Source organism: Macrotis lagotis, chromosome 1 (assembly GCF_037893015.1).
Source record: "Macrotis lagotis isolate mMagLag1 chromosome 1, bilby.v1.9.chrom.fasta, whole genome shotgun sequence".
Classification (NCBI taxonomy): Eukaryota; Metazoa; Chordata; class Mammalia; order Peramelemorphia; family Peramelidae; genus Macrotis; species Macrotis lagotis.
The window spans coordinates 893,670,226-893,694,032 of record NC_133658.1 but is presented as its reverse complement, the minus strand read 5'-3'; the positions used below and the strand labels follow the sequence as shown (position 1 = coordinate 893,694,032).

The 23,807-nt window shown below is 45.3% G+C and overlaps 1 protein-coding gene across 1 annotated transcript in view; it reads left to right on the top strand.

Moving 5' to 3' along the window:
- The window catches only part of ARHGEF16 (Rho guanine nucleotide exchange factor 16), a 78,294-nt gene that overhangs the window by 33,774 nt on the left and 20,713 nt on the right, over window positions 1-23,807 (top strand). Inside the window, exons 5-7 of the mRNA XM_074218668.1 lie at window positions 13,495-13,551; window positions 15,270-15,430; window positions 23,012-23,164. Of these exons, the coding sequence (XP_074074769.1) occupies window positions 13,495-13,551; window positions 15,270-15,430; window positions 23,012-23,164 (371 nt within the window). The remainder of the gene's footprint in view (window positions 1-13,494; window positions 13,552-15,269; window positions 15,431-23,011; window positions 23,165-23,807) is intronic.

Here is a 23,807-nt window from a genome sequence, read left to right as displayed (position 1 = left end):
TGTGGTCTAAACTGTTTGGGTGTCCTCAACATGACCAACCATCAACATGGACATGTCCCCCAGGGTGGGGTGAGGTGGCCCTCCAGACTATCTAAATAGAGACAAACAGCCAGTTAAAAGTTTTTGCAGTGATTAGCAGTTGAATCGTCCCTGGACTTCCATCCCAGTCTAAGCACCGGGGATGTAAAGACAAAAAAAATAGTTCTTGGACTCAAGAAATTCACATATCACAAGGGGGAGAGAGCCAAAGATCTCAAGATATATCAGGAATACCCAGAAGGTCATCTCAGAGGGAAGCCAAACACAACCAGGAGGATGGGGAAGGGTCTCCCAAAGAAGGTGAGTCTTTGACCAAAGCCAGGAAGCCAAGGTGAGGAGCCAGGTGTATTCCAAACAAGGTGGACAGCCAGCGCAAGAGCATGAGCTATGTGTGAGCAACCTCAAGTAAGCAGGTGTTAAAGAGTCTTAGTTAAGTGGAAGGAGACCAAAGATTAGAAGACCAGAAAGACTGGAAGGGAGCAGACACCATTCTGAACCAGAATGAGAATCAAGAATGGAAATAAATCCCTCTACCCTCAGGGAGCTTACATTCTATGGGAGAACATGGAGAGTACACAGATGAGTAAGAACAATTGGATGGAGACAGAACACTTAACCAGTGGGGGGGATGGGAAGCCGAACCTTAGTAAAATTCTGAGTGGCAGAGATGGGGAGAGGAAGCGTCTCAGGCCCAGGGGACAGATGTGTGAAGGCATTGCAGAATTGGATGAAATAAATACAGCAATGTTAGTAGAAATGGTGGGTATCTTTAAAGCTCTGGTAAAAGGGGAGCCACCAAAGACTTTGAAGCATCACTAGCTTGAGAATCAAAATCGCCAGCAAATAATTGATGTGCGAAAGACCCATCCTCCATCAGTGACATACACAGTGAAGGGGCTGTCTTTGGTTGAGTTCCATACTTATTTTCTGATAACTCACTCAAACCAACAGCAGATGGGACTCCAGAAAATGAAGTGCCTTGGGAATTTCAGATGCCTCAGATGGAAATGATTACGCTGCTGCTCTGTACAGGCAGAATGAGGGTGGAGAGGTCAGAGCACTGAGCAAAGTTAACCCTGTAGAGAGCTGAGTTTATCCTACTGGTCAGTTCTACATTCCCCTCCTTGGGGGCTTCTCAGGACCACCTGGCTTCTGAAGATATCCTGTCTGAGCAGATGGAATTTTCCCCATTGAAAGGTCTAAGGCATAATGATAATAACAATATATAATGCAGTATAATTATAATAGCAATATATTATGATATGTATTTTATTATAATAGTAATATATAACTATGCTAATGTATAGCAATAATTTATGTAGCACTTACTATGTGTTGTATAAATATAAAAAAGCTGATAGTCAAATGTTATTATTATGCCCATTCTACAGGTAAGGAAACTGAGGCACAGAGGTTAAGTGACTTGCCCAGGGTCACATGGCTAGGAAGTATCTTAGGTCAGATTTGAAATTAGTAAATAGAAGGTAATTTGAGCTTTTTCCCTGTCTTGAGAACTGTTGTTGGTTCCCCATAGTAGCACATAGAATAAATCATAAACAGTCCATAGATGGATAAGGTCACTAAGTTCCCTTTTTTGTTGTTGTTGGTTCAGTCATGTTTGAAAGCCTCATCTGGAGCTTTCCTGGCAAAGGTACTGGAGTGATTTGCCATTTCCTTCTAAAGCTCATTTTTCAGATGAGGAAACTGAGGCAAATAGGGTAAAGTGACACACAGCTCGGGTCTGAGGTTGAATTTGAACTCAGGTCTTCCTGACTCCAGACCCAACACTGTATCCACTACTGCTGCCCATGAAGCTCCCTAGTACAAATCAAGTAATGATGAGTTTTCCTGGATTGTACTGGCGTCACCTAAATGTCCCTCTTCCTTTTTACAGGAATGGTCTGGGTATTTGGTGAGGAGAGGTCCCTCCAGGCAAAGCACTAGGAAACTTGGGTCCAGGTGTCCTGTGTCTCTTGCTCCTGGGGGGCTTCCCTCTGAGCTTGTCCATGTGGGTCCCCACTGTTTCTTTTCCCTGCTTTTCAGCACCAAGAGAAGTCTTTTCTTTCTACCCAGAAGCTTCGGAGGTTTCTTGTCCCAGGTTGTTCTGATGAAATCCAACCTGGTCCTTCCCCAGAACAGGAAAGGGCAGGTGTTCCCAGAGAAAGGGGCCTCTTAAAGAAATGGTTGGCTGGATTCAAGGAAGGGCTGGGTCATCGGTTCTGGGGCCCTTCAGGGGAAGGCGAATGGATCCTGCAGAGCCGGATAAATAGCTATAATTGGACTCAAAAGTATGAATCTAATACTTCCATTTGTGCTGGCTCTTTGGACTACAGAGGTAAAAACAAACTGTCACTGGCTTCCAGAAGCTTCCATTCTACTGAGGGGGTTGGGATCCCAAAATTCCGGAGGAAAGTACCAATAGCTCAGACCAGGGTGATCAGGAAAGGCCTCAGAGAAGAGGTGCTACCAGAACTCTGCCTTGAAGGACCATTGGTCTTTCAAGAGGTAGAGGTTAGAGATGTCCATCAGACCTCAGTAGACTTCTTCCTTGGTGGAGATGGCCAGAGTGGGCTGGGCCCCAGGTCACCGGTGGTGATCTTGGAGGGTGACCAGGGTAGACGCACCAGAGGGACCTCCGTGAACCAGCAGCCGACTTTCAAGAGATGAGAGAGAGGGAGAAGAAAGCGAGCATTGGCTGCCATCCTTTAACCAAGTGCCTTTCTGTCCTCCTCTTCTTCCTACAGAAAACTCTGGGAAGGAAGCGGCCAAACAAGGGTTCTTTCAAGGATGGTGAGTGTGACCTCCAGGCGCAATTCCTTGGCGGGACACTGGGCAGGCCCCTCTGGCCGTCATTCACCAGCTTCCCTACTGGGCTGGTCAGCCAGACCTCCCTGAGGATGTTGTTTTCTAAGAAGCTTGGGAAGGGGGGAGGCACGGCCCCCATCCTGGACCCCCAGGCTGGACAGCAGTTAAACCATCCCCCAGAACAAAGGGAAATGAAAGAAGCAAAGAATCCCCAAGATTTGGAAGGCATTTGTACTTCAAACAGAATATTACTGGACTCCGCCAGGACTGTATTTGAGCCAAATTCACTGTAAATTCAGTTTTGGTGGATGAAACTCCCATTTCCCTAAAGGATTTGGTTTCAAAATGATCAGTTTTAAAATAGGAGTCTGTGGGAGAATGAGTGCTCTCCTCCCCTCCCCCTTCTTCTCTTCTCCCTCCCTCCTTCCCTCCTTTCTTTCTTTCTCCCCCCCACTTCTCACCTGTGTAGCTCGCTCTGTAGCATCTTGGAAAGCAGCCCCTGGGGAACAGGGGTATGTGAACGTCTTCATCTTTGAGGGTCCCTCTGGAGACATGGAGACTAGTATTATGACTAATTAGAGTGCTTTATGATTTACAATGGAAAGAGTCCGGCTTTAGACTTTTACAAGTACAGAACCCAAAGAGGTGAAATGACTTGCCCCGGGTCACACCAATATTATTTTGCAGAGGTGGGATTTGAACCCACTGTGAATCCAAAATCAACACTCTTTCTTCTCTACTGAGTTGAGTCCTGCCTCCACTTCCACCTCAGAGGGTCATTGTGAGGACCAAAAGAGATAATGTATAGAATATACTTTGTAGGTCTGAAAACATATAAATATTAAGCACTGTTGTTATCAATGATCCCCATCTTACTTAAGAAATTGAGAATGAGGGCAGCTGGGTGGCACAGTAAACAGAGCACAAGCCCTAAAGTCAGGAGGACCTAAGTTCAAAGCTGGTTCAGACACTTAATAATGACCCAGCTATGTGACCTTGGGCAAGTCATTTAACCCCATTACCTTGCCAAAAAATCCAAAAAAAAAAAAAAGAAATTGAGAATGAGCCATGTGAAGTAGCATTGTCCAGGATCCCACAGGTAATCCGTATAAGAATCAGAATTTGAACCCAGGTCTTCATGATTACAAGTCTAGCACTTGATAAATTACTTGTCCTGTTCTTCCCAGATCAATCATTCAATCAACACCTATCAGGTCCCTTCGTTGTTCTACCCCTTCCCCCAAGGAATCAACCACTCAGTCAACAAACATTAAGCCCTTTCAGTATCTGTTTTTGTGTTTATGCTATATATAGCAAATATACACATATGTGTGTGTGTGTGTGTGTGTGTGTGTGTGTGTGTATTTTATCTCCCCCAATAGAATAGGAGCTACTTTGAGGATAGGAATGAATTTTTTAATATTTTCACTCCCCATGCCTTAGACATGGTAGACATGGGGTATTTGTTGATTGATTAATAAAGCAGCTTACATTCTATTAGGGAACTGTCTCTTCTGCCACTACCAAAAAGATGCCTCGGAATTTAGAAGGAGGGAATTCCCTACTGCTGTGCTCTGCCAGATTTTCAGGGAAAAAATGCTTAGAAAAGTTCAAAGGTCTATCTGATGATGAGAAGAAGAATTATTTATAGACAGAATATTCTGATGTTTGCAAAATGCTTTCCAAACTTTATCTCAGGGGCCTTATAATCCTCCTGAGGGGGGAGGGGGAGTCCCTGTCTTTGAAGGATTCTGGAAGAGTCCTTGAATGAAGCCTCCAGAGTGAGGTTCTGCAGCCATACTGTGTCAGAGAGCCTTAAAGTGGTCCTGGGGCCCTGCGTTTCTAGCCTGACTTATTAGGGTTAAAGAATATAGGCTACAATTAGAGGATTTATTGAAAGGCTGAGGCATTCTTTAATAGGGATCAGTGGGGGCTCCCAAGGTCCAACCTTGGGGCATTCCAGGACTCAGTTGGAACCGGGTGTGTCTGTGGTTGGTTGTCATCTCCTCCCTAGACCCCACTCTCCAGGCCATCACCTCATGTCCTCTAGGGGCTAGGACTCCCGTCTCAAAGGTGTCACATTCTACACTTGGTTGCCGTTCTTCTCCAAAGCTCCTTAACAAATTGGCCGAGCCCCATATAGCCATGGGAGACAGCCATATGCAGGGGAGCCCATTCTGGGGGGCTCTCCGACGCCTTTCGGTTTCAGGGTCTCTGTGGGGCCCCAGGGAGGGCCCGCTATCCCCGGCGGTCCCAGAGAGAGATGCTGCCTCAGAGGCGCAGGGCAAGGATGTCTCTTCGGAGTCCTTGTATCAGCTTGTGACTCGCCTTCTGTCCCCAGATCCGGGGTTCTACCAGGACTTGCAGGAGAGGGGTCTGAACACCAGTCACGAATGGGACGATGATCAGCGGGAGGACTGTTCCAGCCCAGAGAGTCCTTGCAAAGCAGACACCACAATTGTGGTGAAGAGTTACCGACCTGCCCAGGTCACCTGGAGCCAGCTCCCTGAGGTAGGTGCTCTGGGAAGGGACCCCCTGAGTCCCTCACAGCCCTTGCTTCCTCCTGTCCTCCTCCAGACCCTTCTGCAGCTTCTCAGAGAAGCCCTGCTCAGGACCCAGACTCTCCATAGCGAAGCATCTATGTCCTTGGCTTGAAATCTTTGTGTGTTGTTTTTTCATTTAATTTTGTTCTTTTCAGTCACCAAACATTCATTGTTTTGCTCTCCCCATTGACTGGTTAAAAGAAAAAAATTCTCTTATCGCATAAATGCAGGAAAGCAAAACATTTCCATTTTGGTCATTTCCAAAAATGCATTTCTTATTCTTCCCAGTGGTCTATCGCCTCTATGTCTTGAGGTGGGTGGTCCCAATTAAGACTGGTAATTTCAGTGTTTGGAGTTCTTAAGATCATTCAGTCAACATTTATTAAGTTCCTACTATCTGCCAGGCAAAGAAAAACAAAAGACAGTCTCTACCCTTGAGAGCTTACAGACTAATGGGAAAGAAACCCAACCAACTATGACAAGCAAGCTATAGGTGTGATAAGGAATGGGAGGGAGATGGGAATGAGGCTTTAAAAAAAAACATTTGTTTTTATAGCATTGACGTTACAGTATAAATTATTTTCCTGATTTCACTTTCTTCATTGCATCAATGCTTAAAAATCTTTCCATGTTTCTAAAATTCATATTGTCATCTCTTTTAGTATGGTAGCATTCTGAAGGCTGTAACTTGTTTGGCCATTCCCCAATTCATGGGAACTCCCTCATTTTTGAGTTCTTTGCCTTCCCTAGAAGAGCTGATGTAAATGTTTTTGTGAATATGGGATCTTTTCCTTCTTTCTTAGGTTTCTTTGGTATAGACTTGTATAACTGAGTCAGAGGGCATTTTTTATACATAATTCCAAGTATTGACTAGATCTCCTTGCTCTCCACCACCACCTTTTGAAGATGTCATTGCTGTGGAACTCAACTTTCCTTATCGTTCAACTCTCAACCATACCTGGCTAGTGGAAAAGTCACAGCTTTGATGATATGGACCTTTGTCAGTAAGGTGATATCTCTACTTGTTAGGATGTTGTCCAGATTTGCCAAAGCTTTCCTTCCAAAGAGCAAGCATCTTTTCATTTCATGGCATTACTGCTGTCTACTTTCCCATCATTTTTTGTTCTTTTTAAATACCAAATCCTGAGTCCTTACCCTAGGGACTTTGAATTTATCGAATATTAGATTTCTAGCTTCTAGGTAGAGTGTACTTAATCTGTTTTATTTATCAATCAGTTTTTAACCTATATCAAATTGTTTCAAGAATTATTACTCTGTAGCATAGTTCAAGATCAGACACATCGAGGACCCCATTCCTTTTCATATTTTTTTTCATTATTTCTCTTGAGATTCTTGACCTTTTGTGCTTCTATATGAATTTCAGTTATTTCTTCAAGTTTTATGAGATTGTCCTTTGATAGTTTGATAGGTGTTAGACTAAAGTAAGTTGTTTTGTGAAGTATTCTGATTTTTATTATATTGGCTCATCCAATATAATAACAAGCAATTAATATTTCTCCAGTTAGTTGACCCTGTCTCTAATTTTATTAATAGTAGCTTGTAATTGCATTTATGTAATTCATGTATATCTTGGTAGTTAGACTTGTAAGTACTTTATATATTCTCTAGTAATTTTAAATGAAATTTCTCTGCCCTTCCTACTAGGGTTTTTTGGTATTATAAAGAAATGCTGGTGATGTGTATGAGTTTATTATATATCCTACAACTTTGTTCAAGCTTTTATTCTAGTTAATTTTTAGTGAACTCTTTAAGTAAACCATTATTTCATCTGCCAAAAAAGGAGAGAGATAATTTGTTGTCTTCCTGGTCTCTGCTTAATTCTTTCAATTTTTTTTCTTGTTATAATAGTATTTCTAGTATTTTGTCAAATAGAAGTAGTGATGATGGACACTCTTCTTTTACCATTGATCTCAATTAAAAATATTTTAAGTTAATCCTGGATATACATATATATATACATATATATATATGTGTAGATAGATAGATAGACAGAAAGAAAGATAGATGGTTCTTGGTTTTATATGTATGCAGTTTATCACGTTAAGCAAAACATTCTTATATTTTCTAGTTGTCTACAAAAATGTCTGTATTTTATCAAGATCTCTTTTTATTTCTATTGATATTATCATATAATTTTAGTTTTGTTATTAATATGGTTAAATTTATTTAAATTAACATGGTTAAATTTGTTTTCCTGTACACTAACCTTTCATCCATGCTATAAATCCAACTTGGTGATATGTTGTCATAAGGTCTTTGTTAATTGTTTTATTCATTATTTGAGATAATCCAGGTCAAGAGTTGTTTTTTTTCTGTTTTAACTCTTGCTGGCCTGGGCATCAAGATCATAATAGTGTCAGGGAAGGAATTTGATAGAATCCCCTTTGCTTCTGATAAACAGTCTAATATTGCAATTAATTGGAAGTTTTTGAGTGTTACAATTTACTTGTGAATCCATTTGGTGAGGAGTTGGTTCTTTTTTATTTTTCCTTTGGGATTCATTTATGATTTGTTTAGTTTCTTTTTCTGAGATTTGATTATTTAAATTCTCTCTTGTTCTTCTAATCTGAATATTTTATAATGTTGCAAATATTCATTTTCATCAAATAAGTTGTTTGTACTGTCATATAGCTGGACTGAATATTTCAAATAGTATCCTTTATTTTTTCTTCTTGTATTTAACCATTCTTTTTTTCATTTTTGATATTGGCAATTTCAAAAAATGAAAAAGGAATTTGGTTTTCTTCTCTTTTTTTTCATTAAATTAGCTAATGGTTCATATATACTGTTCTGATTTTTTAAAAGTTCATGGTTTCATTTACCAATTCAATAGTGCTATTGTTCCTTGAAGCACCTGCTCAGGTGAGTCTGGGTAGCACCTGAAGGTTAATTGTCCAGGGAAAAGGGGTTGACTCTGGGGGTGGGGGTAAAGAGACAGACAGAGACAGACAGACAGAGTGAGAGAACCAAAGAGACAGAGAGACAGAGACAGAGAAAAAGACAGAGTGAGGGAAACAAAGACAGAGAGAGAGAGCGAGAAAGACAGAAAGACAGAGACAGAAAGAGACAGCGAGAGCGAGAGAGAGAGCAAGTGAAAGCGAGAGAGTGAGCGAGAGCGAGAGAGCAAGAGAGAGAGAGTGAGAGAGAGCGAGAGAGAACGAACCAAAGAGAGGGATAGAACGAGTTCACTGAAGGGGCCTTTCAGAGTTATCTCGACTGAACCCTTCATTTTATAGACGACAAAACTGGTGCCCGGAAAGATGAGATTATGGGTCTGGAATTGAAGAGAACTTTGATCCATTTCAGATCTAATTTTAACAGAGGGAAAACAAGGTCCCAGAGAAGTAAATGTGAAAAAGAAAGGCAACTTGGTGTATTAAAAGAGAGAATAATATAATCAGTGACTGGAATTATAGTTACTTGGGTTTGGGTCAGCTAAGTGGCGCTGGAGTTAGGAAGATCTGAGTTTCAAACTTGATGTCAGACACTTATTAGCTCTACGACCTGGGCAAGTCACTTATAACCTCTTTCATCCTCAGTTTCCTTACCTGGAATATTGGGAGATAACCATTTCCTCCTAGGGTAGTTGTGAGGCTAAAAGTATCTTACAAATTTCTGGTTTTTGATTTGATTTCCTCTTTTGATTTTTGATTTCTGGGCAGGTTTCCAAAACTTTGAAACACTTTCCCTCCTACTCTCTGCCTCCTGGCTTCCTTCAGGTCCCACCTAAAATCCTACCTTCTGTTGGAAGCTTTTCCCAGTCCCCCTTAATGCTAATGGCTTTTCTTTGAGATTTTTTTCCCCCATTTATATTTTGTTTGTAGATATTTGTCTGCTTGTTGTCTCCTCATTAGAGGACAGGGACTCTCTTTCCCCCTTTTTAAAGTATTCCCAACACTTTAAAAAATAATAGATGGAACATAATCTAGATGCTTCATAAATGTTTACTGATTGGTTGATTTGACCACTACTCACAATGAGACCCTGGTCAAATCATTTCCCCTGGTCTGGAGATCATTTTCCCTCTCTGTAAAATAAGAAGGTTACACTTAGATGTCCTTTAAAGCCTATTTCCACCTTTAATAGACTGAGACTTTGTCCCTGCATGTATAATTTGTTTATTATAAGCCTTTGCAGCTTGCAGAAAAGCTTCACCCTCATGATCTCCCCGTGGGGTACAAATGGCAGGTGGTTAGCCCCATTTTACAGGTTGGAGCTTAGAGACATTGGCTAATGGGGTCAACATTACCCATCTGTGTTAAAGTGAGGAATTGAATCTTTCGATCAGTAAGCATTTATTAAACTCCTTAGAGTCAGATGGTGTAGGTTCAAAGTTAGTCTTTGCCTCAGGTGTCCCCCCTGTAAAAATGAAGGGATTGGTTGGATGTGCTGACCTCTGAGGTCTCTTCTAGATTGAACTTATGATGGAAGGTTTAATGGGAAAGTTATGAAAATTTCTCAGCAAAGTAAAGGGAGGGAATTTAATTCAATTCAGCAATTATTAAGTACCAGCTGCATACCAGATACTATGCTATGCATTGGATGGACAAAAAGAGGTAAAAAACAGTCTCTTGCCTCAAGGAGCTTATCCTCTAGCGGGGAAGGCAGCAAGCAATAGACTCAGCAAAGCTACTGAGAGGATAAATAGGAAAATAATTAACAGAAGGGAGTGGTTGGAAAATGCTTCCTGTTAAAGAGGAGATGGTAGCTTGGGTTTTTGTATCCTGACTCCAGGTCCAGTCCTTGTCTAGGGCTAATTAGCAGCCTAGTGACCTGGGTCTCTGGAGCTCCTGGTCTTCTCCCTCCCTGGTGGTCTTGCTGCTGTCCCAATTCACTGAATATCCCGCCAAGGAGCTGGGGATCCTGCTGGCATCTCCCCCAGCTGCCCCCCTTCCTGTCCCCTTTCCTACCTCCTCCCATGCCATCTCACAGGCAGGAAGCTGTGTGTAAATACCCCTGGGCAGTGGAGGAGTTTCCCAGGCCAGCCAGAAAGACTCCCCCACCCACCCTGCTTGGCTGCCCCAGTCCCCCGAGGACCAGGGTGAGCTTGCCAAGTCACAAGCCAAGCTGGGTGGGTGGTCAGTCAGCTTCCAAGACAGCCTGTGGGCAGAGAGAGCACCTAGGTGGCAGCAGCCTGGGTGGGGCAGGCTGGGGTGGGGTGAGGTGATCCCCGGATGGCTCGGAGGTGCCCGTCAGTGACTCACCTGGGAGTGCGTGGAGGGCAGTGGCGCTGGCTGGGCAGAGGCCGAAGAATCGGCCTCTACACCAGACTCAGCTCAGCTGTACTCTCCAGGCCTCCAGAAAGGGGATGCCTTCCCCCCAGTTTGAATTCTCACTCCTCCAGCTTCCTTTACTCTCTAAGAGTAGAGGAGAAGAACCTAAGAAACTAAGAACCAGAGGCAGCCCCCCAGAATCCTTCCAAGGCTCACCCCTCATTTCTGCTTGCTTTCACCCCCTTTTCTTCTCGATCTTCCCTTTCTTGCCCCCTTTCCTCCTCAGTTTCCCTTTCTCTTCTTGTCTTCTTCCTTCTCTTCTTCTCTTTCCTTCTACCTTGTCTCCTTCCCCTTTCTCTTCTTCCCTCCTTTTCCTTCTCTCCTTCATCTGGTCCCTTCTCATTTCTTCCTTCTCCCCTTTTGTTATTTTCCTCTTCTCTTCTCTCCTTACCCCTTTTTTCCTTCTCCCCTTCCCTCTTCCCTCCCTTCCTTTCCCTCCTCTCTTCTCCCTCCCCATGGTATGCTCAATGCTCGGAGGACCTGGTTCCAAATCTCAACCCTGACCCCAAGTCACTCATTTTGTCTGGATCTCAATTTCCTCATTGGATCCGAGGACAAGGTTGGACTTTGGCCACTCTGGATCTCCTTGGGGTGGGCAGTGCCCAAAGGAGTGCTTGGCCTGGGTGAAGAATGTGGAGTAGCAGGGATTTATGAGTTCACAAGTGCTGGCTCAGCCATTTGGTTCTGGGCAAGTGTCCCACCTGCAGCTGCAGGTGGGCGGGCATTCAGGAAGGCATTGTCCTGCCCCCACAGGGAGGCCAATGTGCCAGGCTGGCCCAGGCTGTGTTTGAGGTTCCTTTGCTCTAAGGTGTCTGCTGCAAGACAGCTGAGGGGGTCCCTCATACTAGTTGCCCCCAGATGGACATTTCAGTACCCCTGGGACTTCCCTAGGACTTACTCTCCTCTATTTTTTTGTTTTTTGCAAGCTAATAGGGTTAAGTGACTCTCCTAAGGTCACTCTCCTCTTAACATCCCTCTCTGTGACATCCTGCAAGAACTGTAGGTTGGCAGCTCCTGGGCATTTTTGACTCTCTTACCTCCTGAACCCCCAGATCCAACCACATCTCTTGAGTCCTTCCTCCCTCCTCTCTACTTCTGGTTCCTCGGCACCTCCCATTGCAGCTTCCTCACTGGTCTCCCTGCTTACTCTTTTTCCTTTCCAGTCTGGAGGGGTACACAGCTGCTAAATCAGGGGTCCTTTACCTGGAGCCCACAGAACTGCTTTCATTGACCCCCTACTGTGATGGGCAAACCCTGTTGGGTGAAGATACATAAGGTGTATCTCAGATAAATAAACAATGGAGTCATTTTTTAGGAGAATAAAGCCAGATTAACAAGTAACATTTATAAAGTGTTCTATACACTAAGATACCTAAAGGAGATACACATAAAAATCACAGCCCCTAACCTCAGCCAAGCTTACAGCCTACAATAGACACAGAGAAGGAAATGGTCCTAAATTATGTAAAATATGGTCATTGGTTCCTTCCAAATGGAAATGTGCAATACAGATTCAAATAATGCAGTCTCTTCAGGGAATTCATCATTCACCTGGAAACAGGTCAAATTACAGAATAATTTGAGAGAGAATTGCTAATGATGGGAAATATCAAGTAAGACTTGGAAAAGTTGGTGCTTGGGCTGCCTTAATAGGGGATGGGAATTCTGAGAGGCAAGAGTGAGAGCTCAGGATTAGCAAAGGTCCAGAGGTCCGAATTTTGGGGATAGAAGCAATTTTGTTAGAATGGTGAGTGTTTTGTTCCAAAATATTCACAGCAGCTCTTTTTGTAGTGGCAAAGAATTGGAAATTGAGGGGATTCCCACCAACTGGGGAATGGCTGAACAAGTTTTGGTCCACGAATACTATGGAATACTATTGTTCTGTAAGAAACCATAAAGGAGGAGCCGCTAGGTGGTGCAGTGGATAGAGCACCAGCCCTGGAGTCAGAAATGCTTGAGTTCAAATCCAGTCTCAGACACTTAATAATTACCTAGCTGTGTGTGTGGCCTTGGGCAAGCCACTTAACCCCATTGCCTTGGGAAAAATAAAAACCTAAAAAAAAAAAAAAAAAGAAACCATAAGTGGCTGGACTCTAGAGAAGCATCGAATGACTTACAGAATCTGATGCTGAGCAAATGGAGTAGCACCAAGAGAACAATTTACACATCAACATGATGAGAAGAACAACCTTGATGGAAGCAGCTCCTCTCAGCAGGCCAGAGAGCTAGGAAAATTATATTAGATCGGCTATGGACAATGCTATCCCCATCCAGAGGAAGAAAAACAAAATGAAACACAGAAAAAAACCCATCAGAATCTGAATGAATGCTACATTCATGTTTTAAAATGTTCTCTTATGAATTTCTTGCCAATCCCATGATTTTCTTTCTTTTCCCTTAATCCCAATTCCTCATACCAAAAATGACTAATCTATAGACATATTAAACAGAAATGTGTATGTCCAATATTCACCTGACTGCTGCTGAGGGGAGGGGGTGGGTGGGAAGGGAGGGTGGAAGGAAATTATATAACTTAGAAATGTGCATATGTGTGTGGATGAAGGTTGAAAAACTTTAGTAGCATGTAATTGGAAAAATAAAGTAAAATATCAATTGAAAATAAAAAAATGTTGAGTGTGGAGAGGAATAAGGGGAAATCAGCTGGAAAAGAGGAGGGTTAGCCAGACTGTGAAGGCTTTTTTCCCAGGCAGTCCTGGTCCTGGGCTTCTCTCCAGCCCTTGTCCATGATCCTGGCCTCAATACAGAGCAGCGGTTCGCAATATTTATGATATTTGTGTGTCTGTGTTCCTCAGGTTGTGGAATCTGGGATACTGAATCAGCTGTCCCCTGAAGAGCGGAAGCGGCAAGAGGTAAGGGTGGTCCTAGCAGGTGTTTCCTGCAACCTTCCCAGATGAAAACTCAAAGATGCTGAATATTCCTTTACTGTAATGATTGCTTCCTGCCTCTCATTTGTCCATCAGAGGAGAGAGAGAAAAGGAAGAAGAGAGAGACAGAAAAGAAGGAGAGAAATAAGAGAGGAAAGAGAGAAGAGCAAGGAGAGGGAGAGAGACAAAGAAAAGAAAGATGGAAGACAGAAAAGAGAAGAGACAGAAAAAGAGAGAGACAAAGAAAAGATGGAGAGAAGAGCAAAGTGAGGGAAGGAGGGAGGGGGGGGAGAGAGAGAGAGAGAGAGAGAGAGAGAGAGAGAGAAAGTAAAAGATGGAAGACAGGCAGAGAGAAAAGAGACAGAAAAGAGAGAAAGACAAAAGAGGGAGAGAAAAGAGAAGAGAAAGGAGAGAAGAGAGACAGAATAGAGCCAGTAAAAAGACAGAGATAGGCACACAGAAGAAGAGAGGTAGAAGGAAGAGAGTCAAAGGGTAGGGGGAGATGAACCCCAGACCAGGGCTCTAGTTGTCCTCCAATTCCAGCCTATTCAGATGCCTATGATCTAACTTTATTGATCACGCAGGAGTCCAGTCCTGTGTTGTAGTGAGAGAAAGGTTTGGGCTCATATTAGGCCGATCCAGGTTCCTTGCTTCTGACATGGACTGTGGGTTATTTAACTCCTTCAGAACCTTTGGGTTTTCCCAAAACGGATTGTGATCTGTTTTAGCCAAGGATGTTTCCCAGGTGAATCCCCTGTGCTGAGGGCATTACAGATCTTGAGCTTATTCCCTTAGAACACTGAGCCCTGATTCTCTTCTCTGCCACTCTTCAGTCCCCTGGAAACAGGATGAGAGGGGCCAAATTACTTCATCATCATCATCAGCTAGCATTTATATATCACTTTAAGACCTGCCGATTACTTTAGAATCATCATCTCATTTAATCTTCACAAAAGCCCTGAGAAGTAGATGCTATCATTATTACATATTACAGATTAGGAAATGGAGGCAGTCAGAGGTTGAGTGAAGGATTTGCCTAGGTCACACAGCTAGCCAGTATCTGAGGCGGGATTTGAACTCTGGTCTTTCTGACTTCAGGTCTCGCCTGTGGTGCCTCCTCCCTGCCCCAAACACAGACTTTCTCTCCTCATCATTAGCTGCCTTTACCTTTCGTCTGAGAACGGGACCTCCCTTCCACTCTGGGCAGTGACCCCCAGGGATGCAGTGACCCCCAGGGACACAGTGTCTTGGCCAATGCAGAGGGTGGAGGAGGCACCTTTTCCGGGCCCTGCCCATTTGAGGTTCCATTATGTATGACCGGCTGACTGACTGGCCTTCTCTGGGTCTCTCTGTGTCTCTCTCTCTCTATTTACTGGGATCCTCCATCTGTCTCTCCCCTCTTTCTCTTGACTGTCTCTTCATCTTTCCTCCCCATATCTTCCCATCTGTTTCTTCCTTCCCTCTCTCCTCATCTTATCCCTCACTCCACTATCTCATCTCTCCCATTTCTTCCCCCTCCTCTCATCTCTCTACCCTTCCCATCTTATCTCTCCATCTCCGTCTTCTCTCTCCCTTCTCTCCATCCTTTCCTCATTTCTGTCTCTCTCCTTTTCTTGACTTTCTCCCTTTCCCCATCTCCTTCCCCCTTCCTCATCTCCCTTTTTCCATCTCTCTCCCTCCCCATGCCATCTGGGGACACACAGGCAATTTTTGAGATCATCACTTCCGAGTTCTCCTACCTGCACAGCCTGGGGATCCTCGTGTCCGAGTTCCTGAAATCCAAAGAGCTGAAGGCGACCATGACCCAGACAGAGCATCACCACCTCTTCTCTAACATCGTAGACGTCCAGGGGGCCAGCCAGAAGTGAGTGTCTGTCTTCTCACCCTCGGGGTGCCTTGTGTTCTTCGGGGAGTCCTAGAGAGGCTAGGAGTTCGCAGGAAGGCAGTGCCCGATCAGGTCAGAGGAGAGTCTGAGAACGGCCAGACCATCCTTATTCTCGGTAATGATGGAGAGCTGGAAGGAACTCTGCCATTTCCCTAGTCTTGGACCCCCCACGAGGGGCATAGGGCTCTGTGGGTAGATCCTTGGCATCTGTGAAATTGATTTTCACTCAACTCTGACTGAAATTTAGAATTTCTTTCAATTATTTCAAAACAATATTTGCTTTACCAGGGTACCGTAAGGGACTTGGGAATGAAAAAAAAAAGATTAAGGAACCCTAATCTAATCCACCCCACTCATTTTACAAAGGAGGAATCCAAGGCCCATGTGGCAGTAACATTCAAACCCAGACCCTCTGAACCTTCTATTCCCATCAGGTCATGCTCTCTGGCAGGCACCAGCACATCTGAATTCCCATGGTCCAGGGTTGGTTGATACTGGCAGGAGATCCTGGTGGGAGACGGCTTGGTTTAGGGCTAAGAATGCAGAATTGGAGAGTCCCAGCCTTGAGGCTTGAAAGTCACTTCTGCTCCTGAGCTCCTGGAAGATTGGAGGGACAAGTTGTGTCCCTCCCGGGGCCTCAGTTTCCTCAGCTGTAAAACAAAGGGTTTGAACTAAGTGAACTTTGAAGCCACTTCTTAATCGAGGTTCATCAGGTCTGGGGTCCAAGCCTAGGCACCCCGCTTTGTCAGATCTCTTGTCCACCTTGTTCACCCTCAGAACCTCTGTTTTATGAGAGGACTAGATTAGACTAGGGGTCCTTAACCTTTTCTGGGTCATGGGCTGCTTCAGCCTAGGGACCCCTCCTCACAATCATGCCTCTTTTGTTTTTTTTTTTTTTTGAGACTTGAGGATTAAATGACTTTCCCAGGGTCGTACAGCTAGTAAGTGTCTGAGATCACATTTGAACTCAGGTCTAGATTAGACTAGGGGTCCTTAACTTTTTCTGGGTCATAGATCCTTTTGGTGGGCTGCTAGGAACCCCTCCTCACAATCATGCTTTTATTTTTATTTTTATTTTAATTTTTTGTAAGGCAGTGGGGTTGAGTGACTTGCCCAAGGCCACACGGCTAGGTAATTATTAAGTGTCTGAGGCTGGACTTGAACTCAGGTACTCCTGTCTCCAGGGCTGGTGCTCTATCCACTGCACCACCTAGCCACCCCCCCTTTCTTTTTCTTTTGAGACTTAAGGTCATACAACATACATAACTTGCACAAGGTCATACAACTAGTAAGTGTCTGAGGCTAGATTTGACTCCAGGGTCACCCAGCTGCCCCTCAGCCACACTTTTTTTCATCCATTGAAGGAAATGCTCCACTTCATTTAGAAATCAGTGAAGATGATAGGTGTGACTTTTCCCCATCCACTTTCAGAGCCCCCTGAAATCCAAGGGCCAAGAAGCAGTGGTCCCTCGGGCTCTGAGTTTTCCAGCACCCCCCCCCCCAGGTTCACTGCCCGCACTCTCTCTTCAGAGTTCTCTGGTGATGTTCTCCTAACCCGGGGGGAGCAGATGTCCTGATGGTAGCACTTTGGGGGTGGGCAGACCTGATCAGCAGAGTTTGGGGAACTGAAAGCATGCCACATGTTGCCCTTTGCTGGGGTCAGTTCTTTGCAGCCTAAGGGGGACACTCAGCCTCCAGTGGCTCTAGAACAGCCAAACTTTGTTGGCCAGGTTGGTCCTGTCCAGTGCCAGTTGTTGCTCAGCCTTGCGAGCTCTGGCCACCTTACAGAGTGCTCCTGGTTTCCTTTAATAATAAACTAGATACCTCTGCACCTATCCAAGAGGCTCCAGGCCTTCTCTGGACAGATGACCGTTCCTCTTTTGTCCTCCTGGAGAGAAGGAAGGAAGGGGATTGAGAGGAAGGAAGCCATGGCAGGGAAGGTGGGCAGAAGGGGCAGAAGGCCAGGACTCAAGCCCCCAGGCCCTCAAGCCTTGGCCCACCAGCTTCGAGTTGCAACTCTGGGGTCAGGTTTAGCAGAGCACAGGTGTCCGGTAGCACTGTCCTGAGACCTGCCCAGGCCGGGCTCAGGTTGCAGCACCAGGAAGCAGAGGAGGCCCCAGGCCACTGTGCCAGCAGGCCCTAGCTGGAGGGAGGTTCTGCCTGGACAGGTTGGGACACTCCCTAGGGCCAGAAGTATTCCTTCCTTCCTGTGGGACTGGCAGGGCAGAAGAGGAGGGAGAGTGTACTGAGCAAGGGTAAAAGCCAGTGCAAAGGTGTGGAAACTGGAGATTGTGCGGGTGGGGAGTGCAAAAATACCAGAAAGGCTGGGTTGTAGAGGCTGCCCAGGTCAGTTAAAAGGTTAGATAACTGGAGGAATCTGAGTACACTGGTTCTAATCCTATTAGATTGTAAGCTCCCTGAGGGCAGAGACTTGTCTTTTGCCTCTTTTTGTATCCCCAACAGAGTCTAGAACATGGTAGGAGCTTAATAAACGTTTATTGGTTGATTTTAAAAACCAAAAGGGATTTCACCTTTGATCATGGGGGGTAATAGGGAGCCTCTGGAGACTAATGGGAAGAGGGGGGTGATTTAGACTTGGACTTGAGGAAAATCACCTTGGGCAGATGAGTCTTGGGAGCAAAAACAGACTGCCAGCTTGGACCCACTCTTGTTCCTTGCCAACCCTCCTCTAGCTTTAGAAAACAGAAAGATCCAGAAAACTCTGTGTGTATGTGTGATATGTGTGTGTGTGTGTGTGTGTGTGTGTGTGAGAGAGAGATTATGAGAGAGAGAGAGAGAGAGAGAGAGAGAGAGAGAGAGAGAGAGAGAGAGAGAGAGAAGGAAAGAGAGAGAAGGGGAAAAAGAGAAAAAGTTAGACAAAATACCAATAGGGGTGTTGAAGGACTGGCACCTGGGAGAACCAGAAAAAAAAGGCTCTGATAGCCCCTGAGCTAAATTAAAAGGTTCCAGGAGTTGGAGGTGATGAGGGAGATATGCGAAGGTGTGGAGGTGGGAAATGGGATGTTCAGTACAGGGGGTGAGCTCACCACTTTTAACTGGAATGTGAGATACAAGAGGGATAATGAAGGAAGCCAGGTAGGGAAGACCAAGGAGAGAGGAGGGGTTTGTCACCCGTTCTAGAAGCATTTGGGAGATGGTTGGGCAGGCTGAGAACATGGTCAGCCCCCAGCTTTCGGAATATTGTTTGACAGCTTTGGGAGAATGGATGAGGCTGGAGGCAGGGGGAGGTGGAGGGTAGGGCTGGGATGAGGGGAGAGAAGCCAAGGTTACCGTTCTTTGCTTCAGCCTCAGAAACTGGCCCCATCCTCCACAACCTAATGAGGCATCCCAAGAATTCCCCTAAAGCAGTGGAGTGGAAAAGGGAGCAGAGCCTGTGACAGGACCCAGTGCTCTCTGGCCTGGTCCCTTGCCCCCAGAGGGGCTCTGGGGAGATGGGGAAGATGGAAAATGTTGGCTGAGGCCTTTCATTCTTGGGTAGGCATTGAAGTAAACTATTGGCTCATACTTTCCATGATGCTTAAAGGTTTATAAACATAACTGCCCTTAGGGAAAATCTTATACCCTTTTTACAGTTGAGGAAACTGGGGTCCAAAGAGAGGAAAATGATAATTAGAGAATGATGTGGAACTTCATTCTTGAAGAAGACCATGCCATCAGGGAGGTGATGCCACAACAAGCACATGAATTGGATTTGAGTGAGGGGGTGCTGGGCTAAGTCACCCACCTTACTTTCTCCTCCAGAGCCATCTGGTCCAGGGGCCAGATATGCTCAGGATGACTGGAGATGACCCTGGATGGGAGGCAGTCAAGGTGAAGTGACTTGCCCAAGGTCACACAGCTAACGAGTGTCTGAGGGCAGATTTGAACTCAGGCTGGGGTGCTCTACCCACTGTATCACCTAATTGTCCCTCCCCCCACCCCACCCAAAAGAGGAAATAAGGGCAAGCAGAAAGATCTGGAAAGAGGATTCCAAAGACCTGCATCTGATCCTGCTTCTGTGAATCTTGGGCCTTTCTGGGCCTCAGCTTCTTCTTGTCAGTGGTCTCTAGGGGTCCTTCCAGTTTTAATCTAGGCTTCTGGAAACAAGGGGTGGGCTGCTCGATGGTGCCAAAATTCACTGAGGGCCTGGAGTCGGGAAGACTCAACCTCGGATATATGCTAGTTTCATGACTCTGGCCAAGTCATTTTACCTCTGTCTGCCTCAGTTTCCTCCAATGTAAAATGTAATTGGAAAAAGAAATGGCAAACAGCTCAGGAAATCTGCCAAGAAAACCCCAAATGGGAGCAGGAAGAGTCCTTCACAAATGAACAACAACAAACCAGACGATGTCTTCCTCCATCCCTTCCAGCTCTCCGTCTATGATGTGTCTGGGCCTCAGTTTCTTTCTCTGTCATTTTCCAGAGGAGAAACCTGAGGGTCAGAAAGATTAGAGCAAGGATGGCTCAGTGCATGGACAGAACAATTAAACATTTACCAAGCACTTATGTGTGCAAAGGTGCTAAGGAATTGATGCCCCAAGGAGTTTTTTTTTTTTGCAATAATAATGGTTAATGTTTAAATAAAGCTTTTAAGTTGTTGTGTATTTAGGTAGGTGTGTTGTTATCCCTATTTTACAGATGAGGAAATCGAGGCAAATAGGGTTTAAGTGACTTGCCTTGGGTCACCCAGCTAGGAAGTGTTTGAGAACAGATTGGAACCCTGGTCCTCCTGACTCCAGCCCTGGGGCTGTCTACTACTCACAGAAAAGTTATCTGATGCATAGTAACACTGAACAAATCCTCCCTGATTCATTCTAATGGTTTCAGACAAGCCACTCATTTTTTCGCCCTCCTTTCCTTCCCTCCTTCCCTCCTTCCCTCTTTCCCTCCTTCCTCCCTCCCTCCCTCCCTCCTTCCTTCCTTCCTTCCTTCCTTCCTTCCTTCCTTCCTTCCTTCCTTCCTTCCTTCCTTCCTTCCTTCCTTCCTTCCCCCCCTCCCTCAGGCTCAGTGTCCAGGTGCCTCAGACATTGACCTTGTGCTCCCTGGAGCCAAGGCTGACCTCTGGTCGGGTCCGGCCCCTCCCTAAACTAGCCTGGATTCTGCCCCAGTTTGCTGGGGGCAGGGGTGGCCCCCCAGGACCGGACAGGTTTCAGATTCCAGGTCTCTGCTCCCCTCCACACGCACTGGGGACCAGGGTAACCTTTGCCTTAGATTTGTGAATGGGAGAGTGGAACAAGAAAGTCCAGAGCTGGGCCGAGGCTGTGCCTTGGGGTCCGTCGGCTCTGTCCTGAGCTGGTGCCTCAGAGCAGGGCCCACCAAGGAGGCCAGGGCGTGCCCACGAGGAAGAGCCCTGGGTTCAAATCCTGCTGGGCTGCACACTCACAGTGTGAGAAAATGAGAAGGTTCCTTCTAACTCCAGACAGTGCTGTCACCTCCCTGGCTCACATGGTGTGTCTGGAGATGCTGGGTGTCGTCTTTTTTCTTTTTTTTAAATAGAAAATCATAAAGGCAAACAATGTCTAAGGGCTTGGAGGTTCCTTAGAACCCATAATGTGGGACCTAGGAGGGACATCAGAGTTTCAGGAATCCCATAAATCATCTTGTTCAATATAGTGATATCATTCTTCTGCGAAAACTACAGAGAGGAAATGACTCTTCCTGTGACACACCCAAGGTTCTAACAGGAGCAGGAAAGGCAAAATTTCTTCTTTAAAACAGCAATAATATTGATGCATTTTGCTTTGCTCAGTTGTGCCCAATTCTTGGTGACACCATTTGGGGTTTTCTTGGCAAAGCCACAGGAGTGGTTTCCTTATCCAACTATTTTAAATAGGGATGTATACTCCTCCAGCTTTAGAGATGAGGAAACTAAGGCAAACAGAGTGGTGAAGGGACTTGCCCAGGATCACCCAGCTAGTAAGTATCTGAGGCCAGATTTAGACTTGGAAAGATGAGTCTTCCTGATTGTAGGCCCAACACTCTTTCCGGTGTGGCACATAGCTGCCTGAATGATATAAATGTAATGTTTATCTTATATACACCTCATATGTATAAATATATAATATCTTTGTTATTTATATATACATTATAATGTATTTTATATTTATTGTATCACATATGAGAAGATCAAATAAAATAAAAATATTATGTATAAATAATATAAATATGTAATAATATATAATGACACTGTTAAGGTTTGAAAAGCTATTGTGAGTATCCCATTGGATCCTCACAACAGTCTTGAAAGGTAAGTGCTGTTATTATCACCATTTTACAGATGAGGAAACTGAGGCAGACAGCAGCAGTTAGGTGATTTGGCCAGCATCACATGCTAGTAAAAGTCTGAGGCTGGATTTGATTCTGGGTCTTCTGACTCTAGACTCAGAGCCCTCCCCACTGGGCCACAGCCCATCAGCTCTTTGAGTCTTCTCTTCAGTGGGCTCAGTCTCCCTAATTCTTTCATCCAGTCTCAGTACGATGGATACTTCTTAAGTCCCTTGGTTGCCACCCAGGTACTGGGGACCCAGAGACACAGAGCCAGGCTCTGCTCTTTCTGGAATGGGTCAGCAGGACTGAAGTTGGGCTTCCTTCCTCAGACCAGAGGACCCATGAGGATCCTCCCACCCTGTCCTAGGCTCTAGGCTTCTCTTAGTGATTAAAGGGTGTGGGACCTCTGGGCCCAATCCCATCTTTGGTTGCTTGGATGTGTCCTTGGGCAAAGCCAGGATGGATGCCCCGGTGTGTGGGGGGGTGGCATGCTCAGGTAGATGCTGCTCAGGTAGGTCTCTACTCAGGGTAGGCCATGCTCAAGTGAGGTGGCTTCCAGATGAATCTCCCTGGCCCACAGGGGCCATAACAGCTGGATAAATGCATCCTCGTTGAAGGATTGCAGTGGTCCGTGATTAGGCATTTGCAGGCCACTAAAGATCAAACACAGAAGAAATAGTCCCTGCTCCTAAGGAGCTCATCAATGAGCATTTAATTCAGTTCAACTCCATAAGCATAGATTATACACCTATGTCTAGACAGAGTGGTACCCACTCCAATAATATCGAGTCTCTTTAAAAAAAAAATCACTAATCTGCCTCAGTTTCCTCATCTGTAAAATGGAAGACTTATCCCCTCAAAGTTGTTGTCAAATAAGATAGGAATGTAAAGTTCTTTGCAATCCTTAAAAGCACTAATTAATAATTAAATTGAATTCTTGATGAGTAATTCCCTTTGATGTCTCCTTGCATCCTCCATGCCTCAGTTTCCCACATGTTGAAGGAGAGGGTCTTTTTCAGATGTTGGACCAGCTTCTTATGTCCCTAAGGGACATCTAGGTGGCTTACCAGTTAGAGTATGGGCCTAAACTTGGATAGACCTGAGGACAAACCCAATTACCTTTTGTGACTCTGGTCAAGTCATTGAATTTCTGCCTCGGTTTCCCCATCTGTAAACTAGGGATCATAGAGTGCCTGCTTCCCAGGGCCATTGTAAGGTGTTAACCCAGGCTTGAGGACAGCTTGAGGACACTCTTTGTTCTGAGCTGATCCTCACCAGCCTCTTCTCCCCCAGGTTTTTTGAAGAATTGGAGAGGAGACACAAAGAGAACTTCTGCATCTCCGACATTAGTGACATCCTAGAAGACCATGCCTTAAACCACTTCCATCCCTATGTGGCCTACTGCACCAATGAGGTCTACCAGCAGAGGACCCTTCAGAAGCTGACGTGAGTGTCCGGCAGGCCCCCCGGGAGCCTTCCAACCATCCAGCCACCAGCTCCTCCTGATGTTCCGGCTAAGGGAGACCTTTAGGGTAGGGTAGAATGCTTATGCTGTGGGTGCTCAGGTCAACAGAGGCAGAACGGTGCAATAGGCAGGACTCCCTGGGAGCCTTCCAGCCGTCCAGCCACCAGCCCCTCCTGATGTTGGAGGAAACATTCAGGGTAGGGGAGGGGGCAAACTTCCCCTCACTCAGAATGCTTATGGTGTGGGTAAACTGAGGCAGAGCAGTACAATAGACAGGACCCTGATCCGGTAGCAAGGATTCCTGCCAGGGGCCCGGTGGTCTTCCTAGCTGTCTCCCCTTGATTACTATGTAGGTCTCTTCCCCTCTCTAACTTGGCTGAACTAGAAGACTATCCAAGGGTGATTCCTCACCCTAGCAGCACCCTTGGAATTGGTGACCCCTGGGGTTAATTGAACAATCATTTATAAATGTTATTATATATTGAATACTCTAAATGAGTGGTTCTTCAGCTGGGCTCTGGACCTTGGGTTGCCCTTGCATTTTGACCTAAGTGCTTTCCTTTGTAAACTGGTGGTTTTTATCCTGTGCATTTAAAAGCTCTGCCTCAGTCTCCTTTATTGTAA